Here is a 25,261-nt window from a genome sequence, read left to right as displayed (position 1 = left end):
TGAGAATATTAATACTTAATAGACTTGGATGTTTTATGGAAGATAAGAGTTCCATCCAAACATTGTTAAGGTAAATTAAAAGAATTTACTTGCTTAGTTAAGTCATAAGTGAACACTTTTGACAAGCAATCCATACGATAACTTTAATATGAATCTACCAAAACCAAATTGGAGTGATATCAACCACGAATTCTAAACTTAAACCAAGAGCTTCGTGCATCGTGACATTTAAAAATTTTCTTATAATACCCTAAACATATTTAAAACAAAGTTTAAAAAAAAACAGTTAACCAAGAGAATCGAATCACATACCCTTTTATTATAAAGTCATGGGTTATCCACTACACTATTTGCTTAGTATTGTAAGGGGTTCCCTTCAGATCTATTAGGGGCTCACTTCACTCCATAATATTTAACGACCCAGTATATTTGAAGGTTAGTGCCAAACTAACATACCAGACTTTGTTTTCCTCTCTTGTGTTTGTTCTTTTGGATTACAATAATTTCCAATGTTCAAACTAATAATCAAACTTCAATTTTGTTATTCTTCTTTGTCCACGTCAATGAATTTGTAGAAAAAAAAACTTACTTTTTATCAAGATTTCAACATATAAGACAATGAAACAAGTGATCAAGGTATGTAGAAAAAAATATGTAGAAGTATATAGAGGCTAAAACAGTTACTTTTATCCTATCTACTTGGTTTTATCATAAGAAAATATTCGATTCCAAATCATATAGTAAATAAGTAAAATCGTATGATCGCGACGTATCAAAACCCTAAAAGTATAAGATAACACATTCATTTTTATCCTATACGACGGCCATGCATGTTAGGTACCTGTGTGTAAACAACTTAAGTAATATGTTTTTATCTTATAATATTGGTTTTATTAAAAAAGTCGATCTTAAGGGGTTAAAATAAAATACACAATCTAGAATTTTAGGCTCTGTCGAATTGACTTGTGTTCGTGAACATATTCATTTCCTTAATGAAAGAATACGAACATAAAGTCTCGTTGGGTAAGTGTTCGTGAACACATTATTTACTTAATAACAAACAAAACATAAACAACGTCATAAGTTTGAAAAGTGTAAAAATGAAAACTTGGGTGGCATTTTTAACAAGAAACAGTTTGAAAAGTGTAAAAAAGAAAACTTGGGTGCCATTTTTGACAAGAAACAGTGAAAAAGATGAAAACTTGATGTATCTTTTGGAAACCCCAAAACCCTAAATTGATTTTGTTGACGAACCCAAAACACAGCGAGGAAGAAGCAATGGTGGTGAGGCTGAGATTAGCGAGATTAGGATGCCGGAACCGACCGAGTTATGGCGGCCGATAGCCGGTCACCCAGAGACGGAAAACACATAGAGGTTTTGGGTTACTACAACCCCTTGCCAGGTTCTTCACTGTAAATTGATTTGTGGTTGTAATATTAAGTCAGTGTATGATCTATATGTGACTAATTGTTGGTTGGTTAATATAGGTCAAGATGGTGGTAAAAGAATGGGGCTTAATTTTGAAAGAGTGAAGTAAGTTGTTTGATACATACACTATTAATATGAATTATCATGTGACGTGAATTATTTGATACTGTTAGCTTTGCTGTTAATAATTTATAACTAGTTGTGGTGTTTGTACATGTTCATTGCTTGTTCTGTTTTGCATATCAGTTGATAGGTTTTTGTTCATGAAATTTTGGATTTTTAGTTTATAATAGCACATAAGCTGGGAACCTTGGCTTGTTTTTAATGTTTGTTTGATGAATTTTAGTTACTTTTTTTTTCTTATTTCATTTTCTAGTAAATGACACTAGGTTCATTCTAAGGAAATTGCAACAATTCGGAAAAATATTTTTTGTATTTTGTAGTCACTGAAGACTATTATAGGATTAAGTCATACTCCTTTTGTTAAATGTTCCAAGTTAGACATTGCAAGTGTATAAAAAATAAAACTATATAGAATGTTAGATGTTGATTGTTTTGTTGTATAAACATTATACATTAGTTGTTAGATGTAATGTTTTGTTGATTGGTCTGCTGGATGTCTTTTGCTTTCATTTAACCTTGCTTTCTATTATTTTTTATAAGTTGTCAATTTTCATTTTTTTGTATTGACGGAAAACCAAAAATGTATCTTGTGTATAGCAGTATAGTTTCCCAAGTATATTTGGTCCATAAATTTTGATGGTTAACACTGATTGATAGAAAATAAAGAGAGACTGTATGCAGCTTATGCCTTTATTAAGTAGTTAAATTTATTATTTTTACATTAGGTTGATAGATCATGTAAGTAACATTATTAGCATACTTACCTTTTTATCAAACCAAATACACTAGTACATGTTGACTTTTGTGGTCAAATTGGTAAATTTTTAGTGATTTTAAAAAGTTTTGAAAAGTGAATATTAAGCTAAACTTATTATATAACCAAAATACCAAAAACACATGGAAATCATGGTGTTAAATCTGTGGCCAAGTCGACACGAATTTGATATTCGGAAAATTATATTGACGCCTCTTTATGTGTTATGCTTATCCAGATATTGGCTCTCAGTTGGTGCCCAACCGTCAGATCCAGTTCAACGTCTTTTATTTAGAGCTGGGCTGCTACCACCACCACCAATGGTTGCAATGGGTCGGAAAGGAGGGCCTCGTGACACCCGCCCAGTTGACCCGTTGACTGGACGGGTCTTGATCCCCGAGCAACCAGCCAAACCTAGTAATGAATCAGTGGATGCTTAAGAAAATAATCTGTCAACTTCCCAACTGTCAGTTTTTTGATGCATGCTAGTTATGCTTATGGGTTTGCGGTTGGTTATATGGTTATGTTCAGAACTATTTGCAATGTTATAATGTGGTAAATTGTTGATGCTATAATAAATTTTACATTGTAGCGATCACTGTTATTGTAATTTCGGGTCTTCATTAGATTTGAAACTTTCTTATTATGCAGTTTACTGTCTTTTAATCTTTTATAGTGTGTATAAAACTAGAGGGGCGTTTAGGATTGCTTATTTGAACAACTTCTTTGTTTATTAAATTATTTTTCTAGCTTACGACTGTTGGATGAATAATAATAGTTACGACATATGTTGTTTTTAGGTAAAACAGTTTGTATTGAAAGTCCTTGAACAACGTCTAGTGTTAGTGTGTGGTTACACAATCGTTCCTGTGCAAGACACGCTCCCACATTTAGAGTCGAGTACACTGTGGACTCGTGGAGTGGATGCAGTTCTTATGCTTTTGGTTAGAGTTGAAAGTCCTACTCTAAATAGTTAGACGATCGACCCTGTTGAATACATCTTGGTCAAGGTCTAGTGTTTGTTTCTTAAAAGGATTTTTTTTTTTTCCTTTGAAAATTTTTAGTATTAAAAACAAATAAAATGATTCAATTACAATAGAGGCAGGTAAGCGGGCAACAAGTTACGCCGTCACTCCCTTTTGAATGGCAAAACCGAATGGTTACACCATCGGTGCAGGTTAAGGCATGTTTCTATTTAGGGTCGAAAGCCATACCAACAAATGGTTAGTTGGTTACAAAGTCTGTCCTATTTCCTTACTAAAATAGTTTTTTGTAAGCTGATATGTTTCATGTTATCTTACTATGTATATTTTAATTTTCAGATTATTCAACAAAAATTTTATAAACGAATCCAATAAAATATAAATAAATCATTTTAGAAAAACAAGAATTTGAGAGTGCTTTTGAATAGAGTATATGATTGAAAATAAAATGAATATTTATAAATTATATATGTTTTATATTTATAGGTAGATAATTTTTTGAGATCGCATTATAGACCACACGAATTGTTCTTGGTCCACCTTGGTAGTCAAGTTACGTGCTCCCCAAATAAAACACTTTCAAACCCACTAGCCGCCTTCTCTGATCTCTTTCGATAAAACAATTTATAATATCTTATCATTTTTCTTGACTAAGAATATATCTGGAATAACCAGATGATAAAAGGTGACCTCATACATTTGTAATTACAGACAGCGCTAGGTAGTCCAAGCCCACTCACTATCTCTTGTTTCGTCGTTCATTGGAAAACAGTCAAACACGCAATCTAAACACCCGCTAAGGTAAAACCCAGTTAGAATCATATTCAAATTTGAGACTTTTATTTTAAATCTTCACTTCCCCTCAAATACTTAAGCTATAGTTATTGACTTGATATCTTATCACACTCTTTAAATTCTTTAACCTTTATAAAATTTTAAGAGAAATATTAGTGATAATTTGATTTTACCTTTTTAATTATATAAAGTGATTTTACATAACCTTTGTGAGAATACATTTCACCATATATAAATTATGTAATAATTTGTTCAATATTTCTTCTTCCTATTCCAATTTCTGATAGGCGGGTTAGGTTAACACGTATCGTTTATGGAGTATCATACCATTCTTAAAATATCGCTTTTTGGTTGATGGGAATGCACTGTGTTGTCGCAAGGGGTGCTTAGGTCCATTTGAGGAACATGCAGTTCATAGGTCATTGTAGGGAGCTTTTGGGATTCAAGTACCGACACAATTTAGTTAGAGATATTCTGTTTTTTTAATATATTTTCAGGTGCGTCGAGATTTTTATTAAGAAAAAATAACCTAAGAAATTCTTGATCGACTAGTTGGAAATAAGGTATCTTATTGAAATGATCATTTGTTAACTAACTTAAACCAACGTAGCTTCCAAGTAGAAACCTATTTATGTGTCTCTAATCCATAACTGGAAATCAGACATTCCTTGTTCCTCAATTCAATTCAATTCAATTCAATTGAACCCTAACCCCATATTACACAACCTTCAATTGATTCAATAGCTTAGCTTCCTGTGTTCAATTATGGTTAAAGACGCAAGCTTTAAGAAACTCGAGTATCTATCACTTGTTTCAAAGGTATCCACAGAACTCGAATCTCATTTAGGCTTTACCGATAAAGTTTTAGCTGAATTCATCACCGAAATTGGCCGAAACTCTCAAACCCTTAATGATTTCGATACTAAGTTGAAACACAACGGTGCTGATCTACCAGATTACTTCCTTAAAACTCTGTTAACAATAATCCACACTATTTTGCCCCCGAAATCGGTACGGGTGCCTGTTACGGATACTATACAGGACCCGTTACCCTTCAACAAGACTGTTGCATCTAGGACAGGGTTATTAGGGGTAAAGATCAACGAGAAAGATGATGTTTTTGATTGCTCTCGTATGCGGTTACAGAGAATGACTTCTCCCGAGAAATGGGAGGCGAAACAGTTGGTTGCATCAGGTGTTTTTACTGCGAAAGATTATGATGAAGAAGGTATTGATACAGTTTGTTTTCGTGAAGAAGATGGTGATGATGATATCGATGTTGAGGCCGAGTTAAACGAGGACACGCCGGTGTTTTTACGAGGGCATACTCGTTATTCAACGGATATGTCGCCGGTGAAGATTTTTAAGAATCCGGAGGGTTCGTTGAGCCGTGCAGCGCAGCTGCAATCGGCTCTTGTAAAAGAAAGACGAGAAGTGAGAGACCAACAACAAAGGTCAATGCTTGATGCTATTCCGAAAGATCTGAACCGTCCATGGGAAGACCCGATGCCTGGGTCAGGTGAGCGGCATCTGGCGCAGGAGCTAATGGGAGTCGGGTTGTCTGCATACGATATGCCTGATTGGAAGAAAGAGTCTTTTGGTAAGACGTTGACTTTTGGTCAAAGGTCGAAGCTTTCTCTCCAAGAACAAAGACAAAGCTTGCCTATACACAAGTTGAAGAACGAGTTGATTCAAGCTGTTCATGACAACCTGGTTTTGATTGTCATAGGCGAAACGGGCTCAGGAAAAACGACTCAAGTGACTCAGTATCTAGCCGAAGTGGGCTACACCACCAAGGGTAAAATAGGGTGCACTCAACCGCGAAGGGTAGCTGCGCAATCTGTAGCCAAGAGGGTGGCTGAAGAGTTCGGTTGTCGGTTAGGTGAAGAAGTTGGATACTCAATTCGGTTCGAGGATTGTACCAGCCTGGAAACCGTGATTAAGTACATGACTGAGGGTATGCTGTTAATGGAAATTCTTACTGACGAGAATCTGTCTCAGTATTCAGTTATCATGCTTGATGAAGCCCATGAGAGAACAATGAATACTGAAGTTCTCTTCGGGTTATTAAAAGGTCTCGTGAAAAGACGACCCGATTTGAAGTTGATCGTCACTTCCGCCACGTTGGATGCAGAAAAGTTCTCTGCATATTTCTTTAACTGCAAGATATTCACAATTCCGGGAAGTACGTTTCCGGTTGAGATTCTGTACACCAAACAGCCTGAAAGTGATTATCTTGATGCAACTTTGATTACTATAATGCAGATCCATTTGACCGAACCCGAGGGGGACATACTTGTCTTTTTGACCGGCCAAGAAGAAATCGATCACGCTTGCCAGTGTTTAAATGATCGGATGAAAGCATTAGGTAAAAACGTGCCTGAATTGATTATATTACCTGTTTACAGTGCACTTCCTAGTGAATTGCAATCAAGAATCTTTGAACCTGCACCGATAGGTAAACGGAAGGTGGTTGTTGCAACTAATATTGCTGAAGCTTCGTTAACAATCGATGGGATATTTTATGTAATCGATCCCGGGTTTGCTAAACAAAACGTTTATAACCCGAAACAGGGTCTTGATTCGCTAGTTATCACTCCGATATCACAGGCTTCGACGAGCTGGGCGGGCAGGCCGTACTGGGCCTGGAAGGTGTTACAGATTATACACCGAAAACGCTTTCAAGAATGAAATGCCACCAACCTCGATTCCAGAGATTCAAAGGGTGAATCTTGGGTTAATTACATTGAACTTGAAGGCTATGGGGATGAACGATTTGTTTTCTTTCAATTTCATGGACCCGCCTTCGGTTCAAGCTCTTGTTTCAGCTTTGTCCCAGCTGTACACTCTTGGTGCTCTTGATGAAGAAGGGCTTTTAACTAAATTAGGTAAGAAAATGGCGGAATTCCCACTCGATCCGCCTTTATCTAAGATGTTATTAGCGAGTGTTGATTTGGGTTGTAGTGATGAAATCGTGACAATAATCGCTATGATTACAACTGGGAATGTGTTTTATCGACCGAAGGAGAAACAAGCTCAAGCAGATCAAAAGAAGGCTAAGTTTTATCAACCCGAAGGTGATCATTTGACTTTGCTAGCTGTTTACAACGCTTGGAAAGCTAAGAACTTTTCGAGCCCGTGGTGTTTCGAGAATTTTGTTCAGGCCCGATCACTGAGACGGGCCCAAGATGTCAGAAAGCAGCTTTTGTCCATAATGGACCGGTACAAACTGGATGTTGTGAGTGCAGGAACGAAGTTTAAAAAGATACAAAAGGCGATAACAGCGGGCTTCTTCTTCCATGTGGCCCGAAAGGACCCACAAGAGGGGTACCGTACAGTAGTTGAGAACCAGCCCGTTTACATACACCCGGGCAGTGCTTTATTCCAAAGGCAGCCCGATTGGGTTATTTATCATGAGCTAGTGATGACAACAAAAGAATACATGCGTGAGGTTGCTGTTGTGAATCCGAAATGGCTAGTGGAACTGGCACCACGGTTCTTTAAGGTGTCTGACCCAACAAAAATTAGCAAGCGGAAGCGACACGAACGGATTGAGCCGCTTTATGATAGGTACCACGAACCGAACTCGTGGCGGTTGAGCAAAAGACGGGGTTGATCAGCGGGTTGAAGTTCTAGTTATTTTGGTTGTTTTTTGGTCTTTGTTTTCTTTTTGTACCTAAATGAAGTTGGATATGCATAAAGTTTACAAAGTAAAAATATGAACGCACTAAAAACGTGTATAAATGTTGGGGTTGCATAATACAAGAATAAATGTAGAATGTGCATGGTATATAGCATGTAGCATAATGGTTATTTTGCGTCCAATTTAAAATTGAATTTGAAGATATATTAAAGAAAAATTGTAGCTTGCTATGAGTGAAATTTTACCGGATATGTTTGGTTTTTTGTTATTAAAGAACGAATTGTATTCTTGGTCTGTTTACTGACTTAGTCCCTAGTAGAGGTGCACACAAAACCCAGTTAATCAGTCTATTTCAAACCGGTTACTAACTGATTCTAACCGTCAATTAGTAACCTTTTTTTTATTATTATTTTATTTAAAACCGGTTTTTTAACTGATTTGGTCTAACCGATCAAAACCCGAAAAACCGTTTAGCTTATGGAAGAGATAAATCTTTAATTTGATCCACACTGAGAGAAAAAAAGTTTTTTTTTTTTCAAATAAATATAAAAAAGAAGATAAAAAAAAGTGGGTATTTGATAAATTTAAGCAAGATTCCACTCAAAGAAGCCAAGCAAAAGAAGCATTAAGTTGAAGATGGCCTCTGCAAACCTAGGTAAGCTTTCAGGCGATCTTTATTCAATATAACTAACAGTAAAGTTAGTTGCTTTTAGGGTTAATGACTGATTTGAAGATGAACCCATCATCAAAATTTCATCTTTCTCACTTTTCAGGCCATCTTTCCCTCTACCCATCTCACTTTTACACTAATTATGAATTTGGGTCTAATTGTTTTGTTAATCTTTATTTGAGTTTATCTTTATTAAATTTTAAATTTGGTTAAAATATTTGAGTTACATCCTTATTAAATTCTTTTAAATTACTTCAAATATAAAATCTTTAAATTCGGTTTGGTTCGGTTTATATTACATGCAAAACCAAAACCGACAATAGGTTCAGTTTTACAAAAACATTAAACCAAACCATCGGTTTTGGTTTCAGTTTGATTTTTTGGTTTTCCGGTTTCATGCATGTTCCTACTAAATAGGACTTCAAATGTTGCAAAAATGTTACATGTTTTTCAGGGATTAAAGAGGAGGAGAAAATAGTTATAAAAAACAATTGTGGCGAGAAACTTGTGGGATTGTTACATGAAACAGGATCCAAAGAGATTGTAGTCGTATGCCATGGCTTACGAGGCTCAAAGGTACGTGCAGCTTTTCTAATTGCTTTTCATGCTCAATGCTTTTTTTTAAAATTTTAGATAAATACTTAGCAGCTTCTTATCACAAATAAGCAACAAAATATAGCATCAAAGTATCATCTTTAAGCTGCTACAGCATCATAAAGACAAGAGATTAGTGCTTTATATGCCTTTTGTGGTGTCTTGTTATGTAAAGTAAAAATCTTTTTGTTATACTGCAGCCCTTGAAAAGATTTTGTTAGGTAGTGTGTCACCTGATCCAAAATGTTTGTTTTTGTAATTTTTTTTTAACTAATTGTGGGGCGCATTGTTGTCTCTAGGAACACTTTACGATGGCGGAACTCTGTATTGCATTGGAGAAACAGGGGATCAGTGCGTTTCGCTTTGATTTTTCAGGAAACGGGTACATAATAACCAACTTTAAGTTAAATGTATATAAAACTTGTATCTAAATCACTATATAACCTTCTAATCTAAAAATAAAGTATTGTGACGAATGACTCAAAATGTTTCTATTTTAACAATTATTCAGTGAAAGTGAAGGCTCATTCGGATTTGGTAACTACCGCAAGGAGGTTGATGACTTGAAAGCGGTAGTCCAACATTTCAGTGAAGCAAATCGTGTTGTAAGTGCAATTATTGGACACAGTAAAGGTATGCCATTTTAGCTTATTTGACTTCTTGAGCTCAAAGAAGCTTCACATAGCTTATTTCATTGATTTAAGTCATGAATATTAGTTTTATGATTATGTTAAACCCTAACTTGAATTATTTTTTGGGAAAAAATTTTGCAGGTGGGAATGTGGTTGTTTTATATGCATCTTTGCATCAAGATATCAAGACGGTTGTCAATGTGTCTGGTCGTTATAGGATGGATAGGGGCTTGGAGGAGCATTTGGGAAAAGATTATTTGGAAAGAGCTAAAAAAGACGGTTTTATTGATGTCAAATCCAAAACAGGTTAACCATTTACATGTAATTTTAAATCCGTTTAACTGTCACCAACCGTGTATCTACTTATGTAGGAGCATTAGTGTATCGTGTGACGGAGGAAAGTCTAACGGAACGCCTGAACACAAACATGCATGAAGCGGGACTTAAAGTTGACCAAGATTGCAAGGTGTTGACCGTTCATGGATCAGTTGATGAGATCATTCCAGTTGAAGATGCTTTGGAGTTTGCCAAGATCATACCCAACCATGAGTTAAGAATCATCGAAGGGGCGGACCATTGTTACACCAACCACCGAGACGAGTTAGCGTCGGTTGTTTTGCCTTTCTTAAAAGACAATATTCATAGTGCTGAAGAACCATGTTTTATTTAAACCAAACTAATAATTTGGAATATTTGGTTCATGTAGCGTAGTTATTTTGTGTCCAGTTGAATCTGAAGATACATTATACTATGTGCGAGATTTTATTGGGTACGTTTATTTGCTATTAAAGAACAGATTGCATTCTTGGTCTGTTTACGGATTTAGTCCCTAGGCCATGATTGTTTTTTACGCGTTTTCCTCTTCGGACAACATTTATTTTAAAAAGATGGTTTTTCGGTTTAACAAAATAATTAAGTGTTGTGCGCGAGCTGAGTGTGGGTCTGCTTGTCTTGACTCGTTTACAAACTGAGCTGAAACCAAACGAGTACTTTTCGAACTAATGTGGAGCGATCGTCTAGCAGTTTGACAACACGTGAGCAAGAGATAAATCTTTAATTTGATCAAAACTGAGAAAAAAAAATATTATTTACTCCTTATAAAGTGTATATTCCGGTTTGTCTGATTTTTTGTTAAAATCGAGGATTGTTCATGAGTCGAGCCCAGTTGAGCTAGGGTGGGAGCTCGAGCTCAAAATTAAACAAGGAAACTCAGCTAGACTCGAGCTTGATTTTGAAGTTAAATGGGCCTAAGATCGAGCCAGCGAGCCAAGCCATAACTTGACTTATGCTTGTGACGAGTTTGGCTTAGTTACAAAAATGAGCCAATTAAGCTCAAGTTGGTTCTAATCAAGTTTTTTTAGCTACCTTTGTTCTAACTTTTATTGAGCAGTCACAAGCCCGAGTTTCGAACCACTGGCTTGGCTTTTCAAACAATCCATAATCAAATCAAAGTAAAATAATATCCATTACAGAAAAAAGATTAAAAAAAATGGGGGCATTGAGTTCAGTGGATGGATACCCTCAAATTTGAAAAATTTAAGCAAAAGTCCACTCAAACAAGCCAAGCAGTCTCCATCTCCATCTCCATCTCCATCTCCATCTCCATCTCCATCGTCAATGATAATAACTCTCACACCAGAAGACGAATTAAGCTAAAGATGACCTCTGCAAACCTAGGTCAGTTTTCAGGCGATCTTTATTCAATATAACTAACAGTAAAGTTGGTTGCTTTTAGGGTTAATGACTGATTTGAAGATGAACCCTTCATCAAAATTTCATCTTTGTTAGTTTTTAGGCCATCTTTCCCTATAAATAAGTAAATTCACTTGCTGCTTTTAATATTTATTTCTGACTTGTTGAAACCTACCGATAACTTATTCAACCAACTTTATACGAGTAGCCCCCAATACTACTGTTGGGTGTGGACGGTTCGGATTTTGTTTTTTTGGTTTCGCCATTTGAGCTTTAATATTTTTTTTGGCCCAAAATGATGAATTTGGATCTAAATTATTTTGTTTATTAGTAACTAATTGATTATAATACATGATGGCTAAGACTATGCGTAGCGGGGCGCCTCCCACCCCCCATGGAGCCCCCAAAGCGCGGGAACACTTCCCCCCCGGGGCGCTTTGGGCGCGGGGGGGGGGGGGGGGTTGATAAAATATAATAATAAAAATAATAATAAGGTAATGATTTGTAGGGGCTCCATCCACTACACCACTTTTAGCAAAAAAAAAAACCCGGTGGCGTGGCACAAACCGCGCACATTAGGGACTCCATCCACTACACATGGTCTAATATATTTGAGTTACATATTTATTAACATAAATTTAATTACTAAAAATAAACAATCTACTGTTCAGTTTTTGTAGAAACATATAACCAAACCTCGGTTTTTCTTTTAGTTCGGTTTTTTCGGTTTCATGCATACCCCCACTAAATAGGACTTAAAAGGTCGCGAAAATGGTTAAGAACTATAATTATAATGTTTTCAATATGATTAAAAACTTTTTAATTAAGATATTAATCTAGTTTATTTTGAGCAAAAAGGTTAAAGAGGTTAAGTGTTTAGATCTGTTTCATTTTTAACAAGGTTGTTAAAGCTTACATTAGTGCAGTTTCTACTTTACCCTGATAACATTTCATATTTACTTGTTTTTAGGGATTAAAGAGGAGAAAATAGTTATAAAAAACAATTGCCGCGAGAAACTTGTGGGATTGTTACATGAAACAGGATCCAAAGAGATTGTAATCGTATGCCATGGCTTCCAAGGCACAAAGGTACCTGCAACTTTTCTAATTGCTTTTCATACTCAATGCTTTTATTAAATTTTAGATAAATAGTTGGCTTCTTATCACTATAAGCGACAAACATATAGCATCAAAGGTATCATTTTTAAGCTGCCACAGCATCAAAAAGACAACGAATTAGTGCGCTTTATATGCCTTTTGTGGTGTCTTTAATGTAAAGTAAAAATCTTTTTATTATAGTGCACCCCTTGAAAAGATGTTGTTAGGTAGTGTGTCCCCTGATCCAAAATCTTTGTCTTTGTAATTATTCTTAATTAATTGTGGTACGTTTTGTTGTCTCCAGGAGTACAGTATGATGGCGGAACTCTGTATTGCGTTGGAGAAACAGGGAATCAGTGCCTTTCGCTTTGATTTTTCAGGAAACGGGTACATTGTAACTAGATTAATATCAGAGCGGAACTCTGTACACGTTTTATTGATTATAGCAACCAATGCATATAAAACTTGTATCTAAATCACTATAAAAACCTTCTAGTTTAAAGGTAAAATGTATAACTAACAACTCAAAATGTTTCTATTTTAACGATTATTCAGCGAGAGTGAAGGGTCATTCGAATTTGGTAACTACCGCAAGGAGGTTGATGACTTGAAAGCGGTAATCCGACATTTCACTGAAGCAAATCGTGCTGTAAGTGCAATCATTCGACACAGTAAAGGTATATGCCATTTTAGCTTATTTGACTTCTTGAGCTCAAACAAGCTTCACATAGCTTATTTCATTGATTTAAGTCATGAATATTAGTTTTATGGTTATGTTAAACCCTAACTTGATTTATTTTTTTGGAAAAAAACTTTGCAGGTGGGAATGTGGTTGTTTTATATGCATCTTTGCATCAAGATATCAAGACTGTTGTCAATCTGTCTGGTCGTTATAGGATGGATAGGGGCTTGGAGGAGCGTTTGGGAAAAGATTATTTGGAAAGAGCTAAAAAAGACGGTTTTATTGATATCAAATCCGAAACAGGTTAACCATTTACATGTAATTTTAAATCCGTGTAAGTGTCACCAACTGTCTATCTACTTATGTAGGAGAATTGTTGTATCGTGTGACGGAGGAAAGTCTAATGGAACGCCTGAACACAAACATGCATGAAGCGGGACTTAAGGTTGACCAAGATTGCAAGGTGTTGACCGTTCATGGATCAGTTGATGAAATCATTCCAGTTGAAGATGCTTTGGAGTTTGCCAAGATCATACCCAACCATGAGTTTAGAATCATCGAAGGGGCGGACCATTGTTACACCAACCACCGAGATGAGTTAGTTTCGGTTGTTTTGCCTTTCTTAAAAGAGAATATGCATAGAGCATAATTCTTATGTTTTCTTTAAACTAAACTAATAATTCGGATTGTCTGGTTCTTATGGTTACTGTCACCATTTGTTGAGATTCAGCTATGTATCATGGAAAACGTTTAATGTCATTACAGTATAATATCAAAAGTATTAAAAACCAACAAGAAAATATTATTGTTATTGGCTGACCAATCAATAAAAGTTTTAAAAATTATACTTTTCTTGTAAAATAGATAATGAAATATGTCCTTTTGATAAGATCAAATATTGAAAGCAAATGTGTGGTTATAAATGAATGGTTAGGTCTACTTAAAAATATACCCTCCAATACAATACTGATACACCAGAAGACAAATTAAGCTGAAGATGGACTCAACAACCACCTCTGCAAACCTAGGTCACTTTTTAGGCCATCTTTCTATATAGTACACCCACTTCAGTTTTACACTAAATTTAGCTGCTTTTGACTTCATTTCTGAGTTGTTGACTAACCCATTTCATCCTATGATTTTTAAACTGTAAGTTATATTTATGTGAAGTTTACTCTGATGATCATAAAGTTTTAGAATATATATCTCAATCTTTAAGTTAAAAGATTAGCGCCTTTGGCATCAAAACTTTTAAGCCATTGAATAATAATATTAATAGAAGCTTTAGGATTCTTTTTGACCTTTAAAACTATCTATATTTGCAAGAATCAACAAAGTTGAACAAGAAATATAGTATGATGCAATCTGCTCAAAATTGCATACTATTGAAAGTTATAGGGTAATTCTAATATCCTATAAGTTAGTTATGTAATGGTAGTTACTAGATAGAATATTTTAGTTAGTGTTTATTGTATTTTAGATGGGTAATCTTAATCCAGTTTCTACTTTTACCTTGATAATTTACTAGATAGTCTTACATGTTTTCAGGGATTAAACAGCAGAAAATAGTTATAAAAAACAATAACGGCGAGAAACTTGTGGGAATGTTACATGAAACAGGATCTAAAGAGATTGTAATCGTATGCCATGGCTTCCATGCTACAAAGGTGCATGCTACCTTTCCGTTCGCTTTTCATGTTCAATGTTTTTATATTTATTTTCTTTAACATATTGTGGGATGTTTTGTTGGCTCCAGGAATATAGTATGATGGTGGACCTCTGTTTTGCGTTGGAGAAGCATGGAATCAGCGCCTTTCGCTTTGATTTTTCAGGAAACGGGTAAATTCTATAGCGTTTATAGGATGATAGAAACTAAGTTATAATTCATTACCAGATTTTGATTCATTATTAAATGTCCTATCACATGCCACATGATGTACAAAAATGACACGCTAATATTTCTACAAAATTTGGCAAATCTTCTTTGACAATTATTCAGCGAAAGTGAAGGCTTACCTCAACGTGGCTTCCGTAAGGAGGTTGATGACTTAAAAGCAGTAATCCAACATTTCAGTGAAGCAAATCGTGTTGTAAGTGCTATCATTGGACATAGTAAAGGTATGTTGTTTTAGCTTATTTGGCTTCATTTTCAAATTTATGTAAAACTAAATGTACTGCTCTTTAGCAACTTGCATTTAAAGTGATATAAACTTTATCCTGATTGTTTTCTGGAAAATCTTTTTGCAGGTGGGAGTGAGTTCATTTTATACGCATCTTCAAATCATGATATCAAGACGGTTGTCAATGTGTCTGGTCGTTATAATATGGATAGGTTCAAAGAGTTTTTGGGAAAAGATTATTTGGAAAGACTTAAAAAAGATGGTTTTATCGACATCGTATCTGAAACAGGTTAATCATATACAATTAATATTTGTGTGTGTGTGTCGTTTGAGCAAGCTTTGGCCCGTTTGAGCGGTTTTCTTTTACCTAAATGTTTTTATTTTTCCAACTGATCCGTTATTTAGGAGAATTGTTGGATCATGTGACGGAGGAGAGTGTAATGGAAGTTCTGAACACAAACATGCATGAAGCTGGACTTAAAGTTGACCAAGATTGCAGTGTGTTGATTGTTCATGGATCAGCTGATGAAATCAATCCAGTTGAAGACGCTTTAGCGTTTGCCAAGGTCATACGCAATCATGAGTTAAGAATCATTGAAGGGGCGAACCATGATTACACCAACCACCGAGATGAATTAGTTTCTGTTGTTTTGGATTTCTTGAAGACCAAACTAAAATTTGATTCCTGACTGTAAATGTGAATTTGCTTAAATATCCATAAGTTTACTGTCACCATTTATTGAAACTTAAGTCAGTTATGCACCATTAAACTTTAATGAGATGTGTTCTGCATGTGTTGTCTTGAGATCTGCATAAACAAAACATTCACATTTTGTAAGCTCACTAAATGCCGGCAGACACGTGATGCGTGATTCACATAGTTTATTTCACATACTCCAATTTAATAAACACCACTAAGACTCCTTGTTTTATCATATTTTCAAACCAGTCTAGAACCACTCTCAAAGAGTTAAGCAGGCGATATTTCAGCATACACACTTCAGTTTCACGCTAAATTCACTTTTGGTTTAAATGTTAAGTTCTGAATGTATGATTAACCCGTCTGCAGTTTTGATCCTACAATATTTGAGAACGTTTCAGGGATTGACCAGAAGAGACTAGTGGGCTTGTTACACGAAACGTGGTCAAAAGAGATGGTAATCTTGTGTCATGGTTCAAAACCATCTCATTTAACATCAAAGTTAGAATAATATATATATGCCTTATATTGAATTTTTGGCTTCAGTGATTGAACAGAAGAGAATAGTTATACAAAACAATTGTGGCGAGAAACTTGTGGGTTTGTTACACGAAACGTGGTACAAAGAGATTGCAATCTTGTGCCATGGGCTCATGGCTTCCGAGACTCAAAGGTTCGTAATTATTTTCTTTTCTTGTGTTCCAAATATTGAATCTTTAGTTATATAAGATGAATTAAATGGAATAAGTTTATTAAATAACTAGAATATTGCATCAAAGTATCAGCTTTAAGCTGCTGCAACAACAGAAAACACTTTCTTGAAAAAAGTTAAGAATTCTGATGCATTATTTGAAATGAATTTGTAATTTTTGAAAGATTCATTGTCTCCAGGATTATATTATGATGGCAGATCTTGCTTTAGCGTTGGAAAAACAAGGGATCAGTTCCTTTCGATTTGATTTTTCTGGAAACGGGCAAGTCAAAATGCATATATTTTCTGCTGATTCGTTACGATAGTAAAGCGAATTCTACATTTCAGGGAAAGTAAAGGCTTATTCCAATTTGGTAACTATCATAAAGAGGTAGATGACTTAAAAGCAGTAACTCAACACTTTGCTGCAGAAATCGAGTTGTGACTGCAATTCTTGGACACGGTAAAGGTATGTACATCATTTTGTCTGTTTCGACTTCTTGAAGTAAAAAAAAGCTTCAAGTTTTATACTTTTAACATTGAGAAAACTCTTTTTGAGTGCTCACTGCTCACATTGTTTTAAGTTTCATTTGTGACTGAAAATAAATATATTTTTTACAGTTTGACTTTTTAAGGTCAAACAACCCTCAAGATTTTGACTTTTAACATTTATAAACAACCCTCAAAAAAGGATGGGTTTATCGATATCAAATCCAAAAAAGTTAAATTAATAAAATCAGTTATGATATAACGCGTATGTGAAATTACAAAACTATATTCATGCTTATGTAGGAAAAATTCTGTATCGTGTGACTGATGAAAGTCTTATGGAATGGATGAACACAAACATGCATGAAGCATGCCTTAAAGTTGACCAAGATTGCAGAGTGTTGACTGTTCATGGATCAGCTGATGAAGTTATTCCAGTTGAAGATGCTTTGGAGTTTGCCAAGATTTTACCTAACCATGAGTTAAGAATCATTGAAGGGGCTAACCATGGTTACACTAACAAAAGAGACAAATTAGCTTCTGTTGTTTTGTCTTTCATAATGGCCAATATGCATAGGATATGAACCTTTTGAGGAACCATTTTGTGTTCTTTGAACCAAATAAAATTTGAAGCAAAGTATTTGTATGGATGTAGAATTATATAATTATCTTGAAGTGTGCTTAAATGATTATTTGATGGCAAGTATGCTAAGCTGGTGATGACTTGTTTTAAATAACAAATCATATTATTATAATCATCAAGATTCATGGCTCAATATCAATACACCACTTATGTGATCAACAGACCAACGGGTAATAACCTGTAACATTCGGCTTCTCGTACCCCCAATATTATCCCTGATGAATTGCCATCCAAGAACTCACTGATTCGTTTTTGATAGCCACGCTTAACTATTTAGCTTTCATATGCTCCACATAGCTAACTAAATAAATAAAACATTAATATTCTCGAAACCAAACCAAAAGGTTGACACTTGACAATGGTTCATATGGTTTATTATTATTTAACACCCTCCAAATTAGTAAACGTTGCTTGTTTATCATTATCAGATTCTACACTCAAATCCATCAACAACCACTCTCACACTCTCACTGTTAACACTAGCAGTAGACGACGAATAATTAAGCTGCAGATGGCTGCCAGAGACTCCACCACCACCGCTGCAAACTCCGATCAAAACCCAGGTCAGTTTTTACTTTTCAGGCAATCTTTCGGTATACCCACTTCAATTTTACACTAAAGATACTTGCTTTAAGTGTTCATTTCTGATTTAAGATTAACCCATTTCACTTTGGAATTAATAATGCTAGTGTATGCCAATTTCAACTTAAAAGATTACCCCTTTTCACGTTAATAGTTATAACTGATAAGCCAAATGGGATGTACTAGTTACAAGGATAAAAGTTGTTTGATTTATAAAGCTATACTGCAAGATTTGGGATTATCATCCATTATTATTCAACTGTTTCAGGGACTGAAACTGAACAGAACAGAATAATTATAGAAAACAAGTATGGTGAAAAACTAGTTGGTCTGTTACACGAAACGGGGTCCAAAGAAATTGTGATCTTGTGTCATGGCTTCCGAGACTCAAAGGTACATCTTATTCAATTACTTTTGATGTTCAATATATTGATTTAAGAGGTTGAAGCATCAAGATTACACTTTGCACGATTTTCGACATATTTAGCCTTGTTCGGCCCTTTTGATCGTTAACCTGTTTATGGTTAAAGTTGTCACTTCTTATTGTGAGTTTTGTTCTTTCTCCAGGACTACAGTATGATGGTGGAACTCGCTCTTGCGTTAGAGAAACACGGGATTAGTGCTTTTCGCTTTGATTTTTCAGGAAACGGGTAAGTGAAAATGTTAAATGATGGACTTTGACTTTTGAAGTCAAATTGACTAATTGCCAATTTCAAAGCTAGTATGAAATATGAATCCTCTTGAGTTTCAAGAAACTATCTAATTACAAAAAAAAAAACTAAATGTACATGCTATAAGCAGGGGCACTTTGTTATAAGTCTAATATTTAAATGGTTAACATTTTTCAAATTAGCTCTGGTTATTTGAACCCGTAAGCCAAAATGTTTTCTAGTAACTTTTGGATTTCAGGGAAAGTGAAGGAATATTTCAATTTGGTAATTATCGTAAGGAGGTTGATGACTTACATGCAGTAATCCAACATTGCACTGCAGAAAATCGTGTTATAAGTGCAATTCTTGGACATAGTAAAGGTATGTTTTTTTTAGCCAATTTTACGTCTTGAGGTCAAACAATCTTCAATTTTAATTTGACTTTTAACATTGAAAGCCAACATGGTTATTAGTTTCAGAGCTAACAAAATAATATCTTTTTGCAGGTGGGAATGTGGTGGTTTTATACGCGTCTTTACATCACGATATTCACACAGTTGTAAACTTGTCTGGTCGATATAAGATGGATAGGGGCATTGAGGAGCGTTTGGGAAAAGAAAATCTGGAAAGAGTGAAAAAAGATGGTTCTGTTGACATCAAATCCAGAAAAGGTTTAAACATTTACGATTATCTGTTTTGACCCGTATCTGTGGAAATGGAATTACAACTTTTTTCTGCTTATTTAGGAGCATTAGTATATCGTGTGACAGAGGAAAGTCTTATGGAACGCCTGAACACAAACATGCATGAAGCGGGACTTAAAGTTGACCAAGATTGCAAGGTGTTGACCGTTCATGGATCAGTTGATGAGATCATTCCAGTTGAAGATGCTTTGGAGTTTGCCAAGATCATACCCAACCATGAGTTAAGAATCATTGAAGGGGCTAACCATAATTACACCAACCACAGAGACGAGTTAGCGTCGGTTGTTTTGGGGTTCTTAAAGGACAATATGCATAGAGCATGACTCTCTGAAGAACTATGTTGTGTTCTTGTTTTTGGTACCTGGAACAAAAATAAAACTTTTAAGAAGCATAATTGTATTGACTTGTGAAATTTTTGTGTTGGACTGTGTTATCAAAGTATAGTGTTTGCCAATTAGTAGTTGAACCTTTTTAACCTGCACCATAACTAACATCGAAAGATAAAAATCCAACATAGTTCATTTGATTGTTAGGACTTAGAGTCGTAAACTTCATTTTGCCGAGTGTTTAGTTCTCGTTTTAAAATTGAAGATTAAACTAAAAGATAAATTTCGAGAAAAAAGAATCGATAGGAGGAAAGGTATCTCAATTTGTTACAACATAGCTAAACATATAATCTCATCAAACCATTTTAAAATCAATGTAGCTGCAATTGATACGAAAATTATTGCAAGTTGGTAATCAAAATAATCATAAACAGGATAGTTCATCCAAACATAGGATATGCAGGTCTGTCTTTTCATAGACTTGCATTGTAGTACAAAGTTAAGCCCATTATGATTCAACTAACAATGTACTTTGTGCATAAAAGATCGTACACCACTTTTTATATCACGAATACATACGAAGTTTATCCAACACTCACCTGCAAATTTCAAACTGCCGGGACCTTTTTCTCGTCTTCAATAAAATAAATTGCAGTTTCAGGAACCTGCAATATATAAAAACCAGATTTTTAGTCATAAAGATATAATATAAGCTTAATATTAGAGCTCGGATCGATAAAAAGCTCAAAACGAGCAAAGCTTTTTCGAGCTCCAACAGAGCCCAGGCCTCACATAAAGGTCGTTTGGTTGTTGAGCTCGAGCCATGTGTATTTTTTAAGTCTAACCTCTTTTGAACTTATATCCATTAAGTTCACACTGCATAGCCAAGCTTTGGCCAATTTAAGGTACTACACAAGCTCGAGCCGAGCTTAGGCTCGCCCAAGGTTTTTTCACAAAATATACAAAAAAAAATAGAAAAACGTAATAAATTTAATTATAACTAATTAATAAAATTTAAGGTTTTTCACAAATTTTATCAAAAGTTTTAAGTTCTTTCAATTAGAGTTCAACAGATTTGTTAATGGTATCATTTCATCATGTTCTAAATCAGCCCAATAAAAGCCCAACTAATTAATACTACTCTTCTATGGGTTGGGCCAATTTGCATTCCTATGGTGCATTCATATAAAGAAAAAGAGCATGAGAATTGATTTTATAAAGGTAGAGAGAATCTGCAAGTCTTTTATTTTGATCACATGATAAAAGTTTTTGGTTTGTGTTAGGTTTGGAAGGACCCAAGCAGCCCATGTGAAGCATGTTTCAGAGAACATGCTCTCTGTTTTTAACCCTTTACATATTTCATCACAAATATATATCCATTCATTTCAACACTTTTCATACTTTCAACAGAGTTTAGTAAATTGAAAGTAAATGTAGAAATTGAATTATGTAACAACAATTATTTCATATTTACCTTATCTAGGTCTTTATTTTCCTGATACTCTTTTATACATGTTCGGTTGCGTTCATTTTCTTAAGGTTAAACGAACAAACTTTCGTTGTATTTATTCGATTCGTTTACATGCATGTATGTAGGTATTATATCTCCTTGTGGATATGAAAGAAACAACAGTCTAGTTTTTCTCTTTTCAATAATTCATGCTTTTCCTTGAAATGTGTTTAAAGTCACCGAAGCCTATTTTTAGCAGTATGATGTTTGTCTCATGTGAGACACGATGAAGTGGGATGCAACAGAAACATATGGTGATGCATGCCATATGAGTTCTGACCTTAAGGGTACAACTATAAACATCACTAACGTATCAATAAAATAAGGGGTGCAAGAGAGCCGAGCCCGAGCCTCAAATAAATATCGTTTAGTTATCGAGTCCGAGCTCGGGTTTTGTATAGGAAACTCGTTTAGGCTTGTCGAGCCTATGTATTTTTAAGCTTTATTTCTTTTAGACTTATATATATTAATTTCAAACTGCACAACCTTGCTCGAGCCAAGCTTTCGCTCATTTAAGGATTTTCTCAAATATAATAAAATAATTCAAAACATATATAAACTAATTATAATAAAATAAGCAAACGAAGTCGAAGCTTGATAAAACAACTCATGAGACAAGATCAAACTTGAGCTATGGAAAGTCAAAACAAGACGAGCTCGAGCCTAATAAAGCTCGGGCTCGGCTTATTCACACTCCTAAATAAAATTATAGCTTTATGGTTAAACATGTACGTGTAAGTGTTATTATCAAATACGGGTGACATTTAAAAAGTTTTCGGTCGAGTAACAAAAAAGAGTCGGTGTTACACATGAAGAATATTGATTTTAAAATGATTATTAGTTCAACATTGGATTGGTACAAGTAAGGTTAAAATACTTAAATATGCAAACAAATATACCTTTTGGACCAAAATAGTAAATTGCAAGTTGAGGGGTGTGACAAAGTGAGCCTACCAAATATTGGGTGGCCATACAAATAATCACATGCTAAGATGACCATTACAATACAATATAATACATACAACACAAGGAATCTAATTTCATGATGGGGCTTTTGACACGTGCAAAGAGACAATATTGGCATACTAATTGTCGGGGTATGGTATTAAGAACCCTAATTTATTATGTTTTGGGCTTATTTTATTATATGGGCTAATACATTTGTTATTGGGCTGAGGGGGTTTTGTGGAGGTAACCCTAACTGGGCTAGGCCCATTAGGGTACCATGATGGTGGCCATGGGGCTCCCTATATAAGGAGGTCTCCACCTCCTTATCAAGGGTTGGCAAATAGCTCAATAAGAGCCACCACCATATTTTTGTGTCTGTGAACAAGAGATCCTCTGGATTTCTTAGCGGTCACCTCCACACCCCCAAAAGTCACAGCAGATCACAGCAGCGGTCGGAGCAGAAGCAAGCAAGTCGTGGTTCGTTCATCTCGAAGTCCGTGGAAACATCGTCATGGGTCAGGTCAGATTCATTTCACGTTTCTACACTAATGATTTGTCTAATTCATAGTTTAATCAAATTTTAAAAATAACAAAATAATCACAAAATTTATATTTGTAACAATTATTGATAAGCAAACGCATTTTAACTTTTAGATTGATATATAGCATGGACACAAGTCACTACAAGGAAACAATATAATGTCTAGAAAATGTCATAAAAACTTATACAAACATACACAACTCTATATGTATGTATATGTATGTGATGTTGCTTCAAGTATGCATATCACGATCAAACAATTTTTTTAATGTAATGCAATATGTTGAGTTATTTTTCGCACTTGTTTTATCTTGTGTATCATCGTCAAACGCTTATTCACATATCTCATAAAAGTGAATGCATGAAACAAGTTTATGTATACGTGTAACACGCTCGTATGGAAATTCAACTTTTCTAGCATATGACATATTCGTGTTCTTAATTAGGGCGTGTTTTCATTAAAAGAGAAGTGACATATGAGAGGTTGGTTAATGGGGGTGAAGAGACAAACACGAAAGTTGTTAAAAATAATATTAAATGTATTCCGAACCGAAACCAATGTAGTATAAATAAGACTACGTCAGAGGATTGGAGTTTGGACATGTAATTGCATACATGATCAATGTTATTATGGATGTGCACGTCGTTAAGTGTATTAGGTGTTGTGTGTATTTTACGTCGCCTCCTCAAATGTGTACTTCATATTACATGATAACATCACTGATTCTAAATTGTAATAATCCGCTTCCTTGCTAACCGGCACGAGTTGACTGATGGGGATCCCAAATTGTTTTTTTGGATGGTCATGTAAAAGATGCCAGACACGGTAAGCTTGCATTGTTATGACGTCGATAGGCCATTTTTATGCTTGAAGTCATGAACAATAAGTATGAAATATAGAGAATTAATTAATAAGTGAGAAATGTGTACAATAAATTATTATAGAACAAGACTAGAGGACATGTTATATAAATGTATATCTTACGTTGCTTGGCTATAAAGGATCGATATACATGAAAAGAAATTTATGAATGACACTTGAAATTTAATAGGATTCATTACATTGTCTCACGTTGTGTTTGTTACTTCAAACATACATCAAAAAATGAGTTGATAGTTACGTATTGCATGAGTTTGTGAGTATTATAAAAAACATGATATACGAACATTAAGCTAATATGAGAAATAATTTTGTGTATCTAATTACTATAAGTTGAGTCAAGGTGTTAAAACTTAAAATTCCGTATAACTATAGGTGATAAGTATGACCCATTGTTCAAAAAATGAGTTGATTTAGGGAAAAAAAATTAAAAATTGAATGTACGTGGATTCATATGCGACAAATTAGAAAACTTTACTCAATATAGTCAGATAGTCGATGTTTAAGACTGATCATATTGCAAAACTTGTTAAATAGAATACGTTCAAATGTCACGCATTATCATTTATTTGTCTCCGTTAACCGTTTGTTGGGACCAATATATTTACATTGGGATTTCAAAAAAAAATTATATTTTGTTATTTTATCGATTAGGGTCCAATTTGTATTGGCCCCAAGTTGGGACCAGACAAATTATTAATTATATCGAGTATTAAATTATAGAGGTTCTATTGTATAGATGTGACACCGTTGTCAACACCTTCACCGTGCCACCACCGTCGACACCGTCACCACCCATACGGCCATTGACACCATCGTCGCCTACTCTCATTGCCTGCACCTCCACTATCACTACCACCACCACTATCGCCTTCGTCTCTGTCACCATCGTTTCCGCCACAATAGAAACTACCACCACCTCATCCTAGCCGCAACGATGGACATCACATTTACTTGTTGCCACTAGTCACCATAAAAATGATGTAGGTAAACGTACTTTTATATTTTTTTTTTCTTGAACTCATTCAACTTGAGTCTATTTTGGTCCAAACCTATTAAGACCCACATCAAATTATTACTTTTTAATAACGACTAATTTTACTTTGACTCATATTGACCTGAACTCATTTTTAATCACCCGACTTATATATAAGATATAAATGATATAACTAACCACAAAAGTGTTACCTTTATGTTTTATCATCATATTCTTAATAGTATATCTAAGGATGAACATGTGGCTAATTACTTTTATTTGTTAAAGGCAAAAAGTGTGTCCGTCACCACTTTTATAAAAATGCAAAATTTTCTAAGTGGAGATTGAGATGATATGATATGATGGATCCACCAAACTTGTCTCACAAATAAAACAAAGCATACGG

General features: G+C 34.9%; 5 protein-coding genes and 2 pseudogenes across 6 annotated transcripts; all 7 read left to right on the top strand.

The window, feature by feature from the left end:
- Nucleotides 1-1,186: 1,186 nt before the first annotated feature.
- Nucleotides 1,187-2,899, top strand: LOC143567968 (small ribosomal subunit protein bS16m/bS16c-like; annotated as a pseudogene). The gene is made up of 3 exons (XR_013141500.1): nt 1,187-1,403; nt 1,489-1,534; nt 2,545-2,899. The product of XR_013141500.1 is annotated as a small ribosomal subunit protein bS16m/bS16c-like (transcript).
- Nucleotides 2,900-4,738: 1,839 nt separating this feature from the next.
- On the top strand, nt 4,739-7,901 carry LOC143569555 (putative pre-mRNA-splicing factor ATP-dependent RNA helicase DEAH5 pseudogene; annotated as a pseudogene).
- Nucleotides 7,902-8,338: 437 nt separating this feature from the next.
- Nucleotides 8,339-10,363, top strand: LOC143569578 (putative uncharacterized protein YDL057W). The gene is made up of 6 exons (XM_077055457.1): nt 8,339-8,382; nt 8,852-8,973; nt 9,291-9,373; nt 9,503-9,624; nt 9,765-9,929; nt 9,995-10,363. Exons 1-6 carry the CDS (start codon nt 8,364-8,366, stop codon nt 10,291-10,293), a joined length of 810 nt encoding a protein of 269 aa, XP_076911572.1. The 5' UTR covers nt 8,339-8,363; the 3' UTR covers nt 10,294-10,363.
- A 786-nt stretch (nt 10,364-11,149) lies between these two features.
- On the top strand, nt 11,150-13,176 carry LOC143566800 (uncharacterized). The gene is made up of 4 exons (XM_077053402.1): nt 11,150-11,300; nt 12,286-12,404; nt 12,718-12,800; nt 12,969-13,176. Exons 1-4 carry the CDS (start codon nt 11,282-11,284, stop codon nt 13,174-13,176), a joined length of 429 nt encoding a protein of 142 aa, XP_076909517.1. The 5' UTR covers nt 11,150-11,281.
- Nucleotides 13,177-14,070: 894 nt separating this feature from the next.
- LOC143567958 (uncharacterized) lies at nt 14,071-15,227 on the top strand. Its single transcript, XM_077054231.1, has 4 exons — nt 14,071-14,123; nt 14,644-14,762; nt 14,852-14,934; nt 15,095-15,227. Exons 1-4 carry the CDS (start codon nt 14,093-14,095, stop codon nt 15,225-15,227), a joined length of 366 nt encoding a protein of 121 aa, XP_076910346.1. The 5' UTR covers nt 14,071-14,092.
- Nucleotides 15,228-15,419: 192 nt separating this feature from the next.
- LOC143566789 (uncharacterized) lies at nt 15,420-15,904 on the top strand. The gene is made up of 2 exons (XM_077053395.1): nt 15,420-15,504; nt 15,621-15,904. Exons 1-2 carry the CDS (start codon nt 15,420-15,422, stop codon nt 15,902-15,904), a joined length of 369 nt encoding a protein of 122 aa, XP_076909510.1.
- Nucleotides 15,905-17,454: 1,550 nt separating this feature from the next.
- Nucleotides 17,455-20,078, top strand: LOC143566780 (putative uncharacterized protein YDL057W). Its single transcript, XM_077053389.1, has 7 exons — nt 17,455-17,605; nt 18,167-18,301; nt 18,589-18,713; nt 18,888-18,970; nt 19,230-19,351; nt 19,477-19,641; nt 19,717-20,078. Exons 1-7 carry the CDS (start codon nt 17,455-17,457, stop codon nt 19,995-19,997), a joined length of 1,062 nt encoding a protein of 353 aa, XP_076909504.1. The 3' UTR covers nt 19,998-20,078.
- The last annotated feature ends 5,183 nt before the right edge of the window (nt 20,079-25,261 follow it).

The sequence above is a fragment of the Bidens hawaiensis genome, unplaced genomic scaffold (genome assembly GCF_021521415.1).
Source record: "Bidens hawaiensis isolate Kalapana, Puna unplaced genomic scaffold, B.hawaiensis_p1.1 tig00001236_1, whole genome shotgun sequence".
Taxonomy (NCBI): domain Eukaryota; kingdom Viridiplantae; phylum Streptophyta; class Magnoliopsida; order Asterales; family Asteraceae; genus Bidens; species Bidens hawaiensis.
Note: the sequence above shows the minus strand (reverse complement) of the source record. Positions and strands in the feature narration are given on the sequence as shown.

What these genes read in the sequence shown, in the direction of transcription:
- LOC143569578 (XM_077055457.1), top strand. An exon ending in TTTGATTTTTCAGGAAACGG is followed by an intron (nt 9,374 to 9,502) that starts GTACATAATAAC and finishes ACAATTATTCAG; the next exon opens with TGAAAGTGAAGGCTCATTCG. An exon ending in TGATGTCAAATCCAAAACAG is followed by an intron (nt 9,930 to 9,994) that starts GTTAACCATTTA and finishes CTACTTATGTAG; the next exon opens with GAGCATTAGTGTATCGTGTG.
- LOC143566800 (XM_077053402.1), top strand. An exon ending in ATGGCTTCCAAGGCACAAAG is followed by an intron (nt 12,405 to 12,717) that starts GTACCTGCAACT and finishes TGTTGTCTCCAG; the next exon opens with GAGTACAGTATGATGGCGGA. An exon ending in TTTGATTTTTCAGGAAACGG is followed by an intron (nt 12,801 to 12,968) that starts GTACATTGTAAC and finishes ACGATTATTCAG; the next exon opens with CGAGAGTGAAGGGTCATTCG.
- LOC143567958 (XM_077054231.1), top strand. Translation starts at nt 14,093, where the DNA reads ATGGACTCAACAACCACCTCTGCAAACCTAG. An exon ending in ATGGCTTCCATGCTACAAAG is followed by an intron (nt 14,763 to 14,851) that starts GTGCATGCTACC and finishes TGTTGGCTCCAG; the next exon opens with GAATATAGTATGATGGTGGA. An exon ending in TTTGATTTTTCAGGAAACGG is followed by an intron (nt 14,935 to 15,094) that starts GTAAATTCTATA and finishes ACAATTATTCAG; the next exon opens with CGAAAGTGAAGGCTTACCTC.
- LOC143566789 (XM_077053395.1), top strand. Translation starts at nt 15,420, where the DNA reads ATGGATAGGTTCAAAGAGTTTTTGGGAAAAGATTATTTGGAAAGACTT. An exon ending in CGACATCGTATCTGAAACAG is followed by an intron (nt 15,505 to 15,620) that starts GTTAATCATATA and finishes TCCGTTATTTAG; the next exon opens with GAGAATTGTTGGATCATGTG.
- LOC143566780 (XM_077053389.1), top strand. Translation starts at nt 17,455, where the DNA reads ATGCATGAAGCATGCCTTAAAGTTGACCAAGATTGCAGAGTGTTGACT. An exon ending in AATTCTTGGACATAGTAAAG is followed by an intron (nt 19,352 to 19,476) that starts GTATGTTTTTTT and finishes ATCTTTTTGCAG; the next exon opens with GTGGGAATGTGGTGGTTTTA. An exon ending in TGACATCAAATCCAGAAAAG is followed by an intron (nt 19,642 to 19,716) that starts GTTTAAACATTT and finishes CTGCTTATTTAG; the next exon opens with GAGCATTAGTATATCGTGTG.